The sequence below is a fragment of the Amblyomma mixtum genome, chromosome 8 (genome assembly GCF_055824585.1).
Source record: "Amblyomma mixtum isolate Tamu chromosome 8, ASM5582458v1, whole genome shotgun sequence".
Classification (NCBI taxonomy): domain Eukaryota; kingdom Metazoa; phylum Arthropoda; class Arachnida; order Ixodida; family Ixodidae; genus Amblyomma; species Amblyomma mixtum.
In genome coordinates this window covers 17,425,372-17,434,689 of record NC_143019.1, presented here as the reverse complement: position 1 = coordinate 17,434,689, position 9,318 = coordinate 17,425,372, and the positions used below count along the sequence as shown (strand labels likewise).

Sequence of the window (9,318 nt, the reverse complement as noted above, 5' to 3'; positions counted from 1 at the left end):
AGCAAAAACCGGAAATGCGATTTTTTGACAGTAACCATTTGATTTTCACTCACGTGTCCCCTTAGTCACTGTGCCAGTAGTGGTAAGAGGGCTTCTCGCAATCAATAACTCTTTAAAAGAAAACCACTACATGCATGGCAGGTATATTTCTTAATGATATTGCATTGTACTCTTAAGAATAGGTCAAGCATCGTCAAAGTTTTCTCCCATGCTGGCAGAAATTTCCAGCGGACGGGAGTTGATCTTCTTGACCGCCTGCTATGTTTGGGGTACTTAACTGCGCTGTCCTCAGGGCCTTCATTCTCCATGTACGTATCTGATCGACTAACATACATTTTAATGTGAGTCTGTTTGCAGACAACTGTGTTTACTGCCTTTTTATCACAGAAACATTATACTGCTCCTTCAGTCTGGCTTTGTTGTACTCGTGCAGTGAATAAATTGGCAGCATATTTTAATGTTAAGAAACTCTTGTTGCTCTCATTACAGACATCTTCAGTTACTTTGTTAGGTTAGCCTAACAAAGAGGCACAGGTAGTGATCTGATATGAGTTTTATGATATCACTCGCTCGAGGGCAGCTACCAACACCTGTCGACATGTGCACATAATTTTTTTTTTCGACTAAAAGGGACTAGAATGCCTTGCACAACAACACACTGCTTTACTCTCGTGTATTGAACCAGATGTTATCTGCCAACTTGTGCTAGTGTGAAGATGTGTCAAGAAAATGGCTTCCCGAAGGTTTCTCTCAAGCTTGCTGTAATAGAGTGACTTGTTTTTATTATTGCACTCAAATTTCACTCAATACAATTCTAATATAAACCTTAAAAACTTTTGTGGTGAAAATAATGCATTGAACGGAACCAGATATATTTGGACGGCATTAATTGCACCCGTTTTATTGCCAGTTGAATGTGAATTTAGGAATGAACTCCTATTCTAGATTTGTCGTCAGATATAAGATGGCTCGCAATAAAATTGGCCATTCTGCATTTTTTAATGCAGGAGCACATTCCTGGCCTCAACCCTGTAGTTTTCTAGCGCACAAAAACGCATCTGTGATTTCACTTGAAACTGTCGCTTTGGATCTCTTGTAGATAGTGCAGTAGGTTGCACAGTTGCAATTCTTGAACATGCAAAGGACATGTGCTATTGCTTTTGCTACTGGGCTTTTTTTGTTTAGCCTGTTTTTCTCTGTTTTACTTTGCAGGCATCCAAGCCAACATCATCAAGGCAATTGCGGCAAGCCGCCAGTGGAAGAATTTCAACAAATCTGCCACTATTTATGGACCCGGTGGATTTACCTTGATAGCGTTTGAAGAAGCGATTTGAAGCCTAGTGTGGTTGAGCAAAATGGAATGCATCAGACCCTGTTTGGTTACAGTGAAATCTCGTCCAGTTGAGTGGGATGTACAGGATATGGGTTGTCAGTTATACACTTTGTGACACTGTGTCCGACCATAAAGAAACTTTATGATTATTTGTGGAGCTCTATCGGAAGAGAGTTATGCTCGTGCTTTGGTAACCACGTTGTGCTTGTGCATTTTCTGCACCATATGTGGCCTTGCTTATATGCTTCACTTCCTTCATTCTCAAATGCTTTAACTTGTTTGTCCATTGTTCTGTTGCCGGGCAGGTGAACTTAAATTGTTAAGCTGTTATTTCTTATATATGCTTATATTATGTATGTGACCTTCCCATGAAACCTCTGCAAATTCATCAGTTATAGATAGCTTTTCTTGCTGTGTAGTGGGGTGTTGATGAGCAAATTCATGTGTGCATTGTTTTAACTGATTTCATCTGAAGATCTTAGTTTGTGTAGGTGTTGATAGAGTTTTGTTGATAGAATACTAAATAGTTTAGGTAGTTTGTGCAGGTGTTGACAGAAACTATAGCCTTATTGTTGTTTTTAGTTTAAATGACCATTGTTCATGTTTCTTTGTGCATAGCATTACTGGTACATCTCTATGCAGTATATTCGCTGTTTGCATGTGTTCTCCATTCTCTGGTTTGTGCAAAGTAGGCAGTTAAAGTTTGGACTACATGTATGCGAAGCTGCACGTTGACTTGCGAGGAATCCTGTCTTGCGAACAGATTCTTGCGGATGACATTGCTTTGAAGATTAACTTCCGATGACCAGGACAATGGACTTTGAAGGGCCCTGTTATTGTAAGGGCCCTTCAAAGTCCATTGTCCTGGTCATCGGAAGTTAATCTTCAAAGCAATGTCATCCGCAAGAATCTGTTCGCAAGACAGGATTCCTCGCAAGTCAACGTGCAGCTTCGCATACATGTAGTCCAAACTTTAACTGCCTACTTTGCACAAACCAGAGAATGGAGAACACATGCAAACAGCGAAACAGCAAACAGCAAACAGCTTTTAATTCCAAAAGTACTTGGCTTGGGCTGATCATTTTTCTTGATAATTGAACATTGGTAGAATTGCAAGGGAACTTCTAAGTTGAAAAATTTGCTGGCAAGCGGTGTTTCTTTTGAAATAAACCTATAGCTCACTTGTTGCTTATGTTTGTATGACTGCTGTGGCCATAAAGCATGTTAGCTGTGATGGGAGACACTGTCGTTGAGTGGAAATGCTCTGGTCTTCACGATGCAGGTCTTGTTGCTGCGCATCACACCCACGAGCCACCTCCTGGAGAAAGTTCACTTGTGGGAAGACGTCCTGCGCCCCGCTGTGTAGCAACTCCTCGTATTGAGATGGAAAATCACCAGGGTGAACACACAGCCAACCAGCTGTACCAGTGTAGCCACTGTAGGAAAACATTTACACAAAAATTCTTCCTGGTTGTTCACCTCCGCATCCACGCCAGAGAGCGTCATTACCAGTGTGACCACTGTGGCAGGAGGTTTTCATACAGTAGCCACTTGGTTGAACATGTCTGCACCCACACGGGCGAGAGGCCATACAAGTGTCAGCTGTGCCCCATGACCTTTGCACAAAGTGAACACCTCACGAGTCATATGCGATACCACAAGGGCGAGAAACCATTTCAGTGTCGCTTCTGCACAAAGGCGTTTGCTGACAAGCGCATTTTGGAACACCATGAAAAGAGAGAGCACTCTTCAGTTACTGGAGTTCCATAAAAGTTCTGGTACCCGTTCATAATATTAGCTATAACAACCATTCCTAGCTAATCTACAAATATGCTTCTGTTTGCAATGTAACCGCTATGTTAATCGAATCTATTTGTAAAATATGCATTCACATCCCCGCACTCTGCACTGGTACAGACTTGCTCTTTAGATGGTGTTCCTTCAGATGGAGCACGTGTGCATTAAGCTCCCAAAAAGGCAATTTGTGTTTAGAATCCTCAAAGGCTCGCATAGCCCCTCTCTTTTGGTTCGAACAATACTTCCAGATTCATGGTTGCTCTAAAGGGACACTGACGACAGATTAAAAGGCTGCGATGTTCAAATGACAACAAAGCTACTTACTCTCAAAACAGTTTTATGTATTAGAAAGGGTAAAAGAGAGGAATGCAGGTACTGACTCTCTTTAGTTTGTTTGACTTATACAGTGCTATGTTCCTATTATATGATTTGCTTTTCGAGTGTCAAAGCTCATGTGTGACATAAAGACCGTTAGAGTGGACTCTGCTTTCGGTGTCTTTCTTCTCTGGTCCTGCTCTAATCTCCACACCTCGTGTGTTTATGTGCAGTGCAATCTACTTCACACTTGTGTAGCTGCTTCCAATCTTTGAATGCTTTTTAGAGTGGTAGCTTTGCCTGGACTTTCGTTGCTTTAACTGCATCACCTTCATGGGTTGTAACCAAAAGCTCCTTAGTTAATCTGAAGGAAGGAGAGAATGTCGTCGGGGGTGTTTCGGATCTATAAGCAGTGTGATCGAGGGGTCCAATAGGACTCTGTCGGGAACATTGTTTGTATGATAGCGGTGTGTAGCTGGGCTTGGAAACTGAGGCTGCCATGAGGACTGTGGTACAGAACTCTCTGTCACTTTCCCTAGCAGATGGTAAAAAGCATGGGTCTCCTTATTTGGGTTTTCTTCTGTCTGACACATACATCAGGTAAGACATGATGTTGGGCTAGTTGTCATACATCAGGGATGTTAATAATAGGAAGCGAGCGTCATCTGGTATTGAAGCTTTATTCCAGCTGCAACAAAACAGCCCAAATGCACTTTTCAACACATGAAAATGTCTGCAGGCATGCACATATTCCAGTTTTTGTTTGAGCACTGATTCTGCTGCTTTTCATTTATGATCAGTCTTGGTGTGAGACAAAAGCGCTCAGCATGTGTGTTCACTTTACATTCTTGGTAAAATATACTTGGAACAGTTTACTTGTGGGAAAGAAGAGGGGAAATATGTAGCGTTTCGACAGGACGAAGGAAAGCGAGCGACTCTAGTCTGATGCATGTCCATGTAGAGTCTCATGTTTCTGCATGTTTGCGTTTTTTTTTTTAATTTAGACTGTCAGGTGTGCTCTTTCGAGTCTTGCTTTCTGGTGTCATGGTATGTAGTGTGCGATTCCATTGGTCAGTTATTTCTGCCTTAGTTTATTACTTGTCTGTTTATGCTGAAATCTGGACACCTTGTGCGCTCATATAGAGGGTTTGCCTATATGTATCTATATAACTTTCTTCTGAATTTTTTTCTGCAAAATCATCAATTCTAGCACTGAATTAGTGACTTAAATTACTGACTTTTTTCGGTGATTTAATGTGACACTTATGTGTGGTGAAAAGTCACGCATTCTACCTCAGCATTTTTATCAGCATGAGTGCTTCGTTTACCATTAATTGACATAATGTGTCACCCATTTTTCACTTGGAAGTGTGCATGTTGAAGGTATTGCTTTCATCATGAAATGTAGCTAATTTTAATGAGACGGCCAGCAGACAAGAACGCTAGTAGAAATTTACTTCTACAAACTAGATTGGTAAGTTTTTTTAGGTTGTTGCACTGGTTGTGCAAGGCATTGGGGTGTCACATGGCATGAGTGTTGGTTGATCGCAGCGATGTAACTGCGGCTCATTCGTCGCCGTAGCCTGGTCATGATACCTTTTATGAGAACCATGCATGGTTTCATGTCACTGTCCCTAATGCAGTTTTTAAACCTACTTAACCGACTAACTGCTCTAAGCGGTTGATGGTAGTGAACAAGCAGTGCTTAGCTTGCAGACGGCAAGGTGGTTGTGCTTCCTGGTCTGCAGAGGCGTGTAAGCAAGCGGAAAAATTCCACAAATCACACAACTGCACAGCTCAGCCAACATGTCCACCGTCTCATTTTGCACCTGGCTTCCCTACTTAGATAATATTTAGCTTGGATTGAATGTAACTCAAACTCAACAGCCAGGTTTGCATACCAAGAATATTTACTTTTTCAGTTAAAAAACGAATTTCAAGAAATAATTTCAACATACTATAATTGGTTTCTTCCAGTTTAAACCAAAAGGACAAACACCTATAACACATTGCCACTAGTTTTATTAGACAGGCATTCTTAGCCTGTGCATATACAAAGTCATTGTTGTCATGACAGCACTAATGAGTCGAGTGAAAGAGTCAAAGTAGAGGGCTACTAATTTGATTCCAAGCTGGCTTGAATTGGTCCATCCATTTCTCTTGGTAATCAAACAGCACCTCGGCTAGGGAACATCACTGTAGAAAGCCTTGTTTCAAAGCAGAGCTTCTTTTAGCATCAAGCCATTCACTGAAATGTTGCATACGTTTCTATGACTGTTGTTCATGGTTCCTTTCTGCATTAAGTTTCTTGTGGCCTTAGTGCCATGGGAGCAGCAACACGTGAGGTGCTGTGGTTGACTGCAAATGCTCTGAACAATGCAAGTTTGGTCTCCACAAATCAAAGCCACGAGCCACCTCCTGGAGAAAGTGCACATGCGAAGAGGTCTCCTTCACCCCACGGTGTGGCAACTTCTCGTACTGACATGGAAAATCGCCAGAGTAAACACAGAGCCTATCAGCTACACCAGTGCAACCTCTGTAAGAAGACCTTTGCGGGAAAATCGCACCTGGATGCACACCTTCGCATCCACACCAACGAGCATCCTTATCAGTGTGACTCCTGCGGCAGCAGCTTTAGATCCTTTGGGAACCTCGTTCGACACCGTCGCATCCACACCGGAGAGCGTCCTTTCCACTGTGAGCACTGTGGAAGCAGATTTTCAGTTAGTAACCACTTAGTTGAACATGTTCGCACCCACACGGGAGAGAGGCCATACAAGTGCCAGCTCTGCCCCATGACCTTTACACTAAGTCATCACCTCATAAGGCATGTGCGATACCACAGGGGCGAGAAACTGTTTCAGTGTCGCTTCTGCACAAAGGCATTTGCTGTGAAGCAGAGTTTGAAACTCCATGAAGAGAGAGAGCACTCTTCAGTTACTGGAGTTCAATAATGTTCTGGTGCCCTTTCATAATATTATTTATGACAAGCATTCCTAGCTGATCTACAAATATGCTTATGTTTGCACTGTAACCGCTATGTTCACCAAATCCGCTTGTGAAATATACATTCACATGCCCTCACTGCACGCTTGCACAGAGTTGCTCTTTAGGTGCTATTCCTTCAGACTGAGGACGTGTGCATTAAGCTCCCGAACAGGCAATTTGGGTTTGAAATCATCAAAGGCCGACATAGCCTCTCTTTCGATTCGAACAATACTTCCGGATTCATGGTTGCTCTAAAGGGACACTAAGGATAGATTAAAGGCTACGAAGTTCAAAGGACAAAGAAGCTACTTGCTCTCAAAACATAGTTTTATGGATTACAAAGGGTAAAAGAGAGGAATGCAGGTACTGACTATCTTTACAAGCATGCTGCAATGAAGTCAAGGCTCTTTTTTATGCATGAATCCCTCATGGTAGACTACGCTGCCATTCACTTCTATAAACCAATTTTCACAGCAATAAATGCATCTTTTTCAGCTTCAAAAACAGTAATACACTGACAAATTTCGTAGATTTGGTTTTTCTTAAACAATAGGATAGTTTCCCTTGATGGTTGTTTAATGTGACATTAAACAGGTTGCGTTGTAACCTTCGTGCTTTTTGAGCAGACTCACGTCTTTTCGAGGAGAGCAGGTGTCTCAAGCAGTGAAGTACTTTCTCCATTCCACTTTATTAGCGCTGGGAAAAGAACAGGGTAATTGTCTATCTTGCAGTGATGCGTCATAAGTAAATTTTTTTGACAATTTTTTGTTAACTTATGCATTAAAGTCATTACTGCTGCGTTGGCTTCATTCGGTGAAAGCACAATGAAATGCAGCTCCTGTTATATATTCTGGTTGGTCTAACTACATTAGTCAAATGTACGAGAAGAGACAGTGTACTCCATAGCTTGGAGAAGCTGTGGTGAGATTTTGTATGCTGGCTTTAAGAGTGGACTTTTGACAGCTGTAAGAGAGAAATTAAAAGGATTTCACTGCAGCAAGCTCTGCATTACCATTTAGCCAATCAGTGCCTCTGTTTTTTATGTCCTTGTGTCGGATATCACTGTTGAAAATTGTGACCCCGACATATTCAGTGTTATTTCGTGTAGTTCGGCTGACGGTTTTTGCACTATCTTGAATAAATTGGTTGCGGTGTTTCACTTTCATCATCATCATCATCAGCCTGACTATGCCCACTGCAGGGCAAAGGCCTCTCCCATGTCTCTCCATTTGACCTTGTTCTTTGCCAGTTGCTGCCACCGTATCCACACAAACTTCTTAATCTCATCCGCCCATTTAACTTTCTGCCGCCCCATGCTATGCTTGCCTTCTCTTTTTGCGACATCTCAAAACTAATAGCAGTTTTACGGAAAAAAGATTTCCCTCTTTTGCATAATGGTTCTGTGTAAACAAGAAACGCCATGCTGACAAGAAGTAATTGATTTGTGGTCACTCAGGTAAGCACTTCTTGCACTTATTACAAGGGATGCAAATTCAGATGCTTGTTTGCACATTCCAAGTCTTTGTGCAAACTGCAGCTTCTAAAACAAATAATATGCAGGAGCGCAGTGTCCTACTTGGTGAGAGGAGTGTTGAGCTGCACTCTCTTCATTGTTAAAATGATTGGTTTACTGGGATTTAACGTCCCAAAGCAACTCAAGCTATGAGGGACGCCATAGTGAAGGGCTCTGGAAATATCGACCACCTGGGGTTTTTTAACGTTGGATCCCAGTTGGCTCCCAGCTGTGTTTCAGCTGCAGTCAACTGGGAGCCAACTGGGAACCAAATGGATACCAACTTTGTTCAACTGGGAAATTGTTCCTTAATCCAGTTTGACCAGTTATGATTTTCACCTGGTACGGGCCTCTAGAATTTCACCTCTTCACCGCCTCTAGACAGCCGCGGTCAGGATCGAACCCGCGTCTTTCAGGTCAGCAGCCGAGCACCATAACCACTGAGCCACCACGGTGGGTCCTTGTTAAAACGAATTTCCTTTGTGAATCTCGGCAACATCCAAATCAGTCAACTCTTGCAATCTGTCCATCTGTGGGATCAGGTAGCGGTCAGCAATGTTCAGACGAGCGGATAAAAATGGCTTTTGATTTAATGAAGGAAAGCCAGTTCTCCTCTTGGAACACCACAGTGTAGTGCTAGACCCCAGTAGCCTGGGGGATTTCTTCTCAGCCACATCTTGTGGCTTGTAATACACTCTTCGTGATCAAAACCTACTAAAGGTAAGCATATTTTGGGCCTACACCCTACAAAGATAAGGAGTTTACTGGCCTTTATCATTAAGTGATAGCCGGCAGCACCGACGAATTCAACATTGAAGTGCAACATTGGGGGCTATCAAATCTCATTCCTTAGGGTCCCCCTTCTCCAGTACAAAAAGCTGTTTTTCAAAATATTGAGTAGAAACTGAGCATTTTAACCGAGTATTGACCTGGAAACAAACTGGGTTTCGGCCAAGCGATGATGTCACGAGAGATCGCGGCGTAGCTGGCATAGTTTCGAAATGAAACTCGGCATCGGCGATACCGTCGCGAAACCTATAACGTGCGCGTTGATTGGCTAAACTGGCGACCTTTGAGATACACCTTAAATCTCTATCTGTCTGAAAGGACCAAAAGTAGGCTCGAAACCCCGTCCTTCGTAATAGTACGCAGAGGGAATATCGGGTGCACCCAGCAGGTGGTTCAAAAAAGGGCGCCATTGCACTTACATTTGCCAGCAATGTAGGTGGCTGCACTTGCGAATCAATTCTTTCCATCCTTCACGAACCGTCAACTTTCTCGTTAAAAATAAAATTTTAAATATAAAGTTTCTATTATTGTATATTATTATCCTTTTGCTGGTAACGAATCATTTTGGTAGAGGTGTTGGAGG

General features: G+C 42.5%; 1 protein-coding gene across 1 annotated transcript; it reads left to right on the top strand.

The window, feature by feature from the left end:
- The first annotated feature begins 2,382 nt into the window (after positions 1-2,382).
- Positions 2,383-9,242, top strand: LOC149331522 (uncharacterized). Its single transcript, XM_089556705.1, has one exon. It carries the CDS (start codon positions 5,770-5,772, stop codon positions 6,397-6,399), a length of 630 nt encoding a protein of 209 aa, XP_089412831.1. The 5' UTR covers positions 2,383-5,769; the 3' UTR covers positions 6,400-9,242.
- The last annotated feature ends 76 nt before the right edge of the window (positions 9,243-9,318 follow it).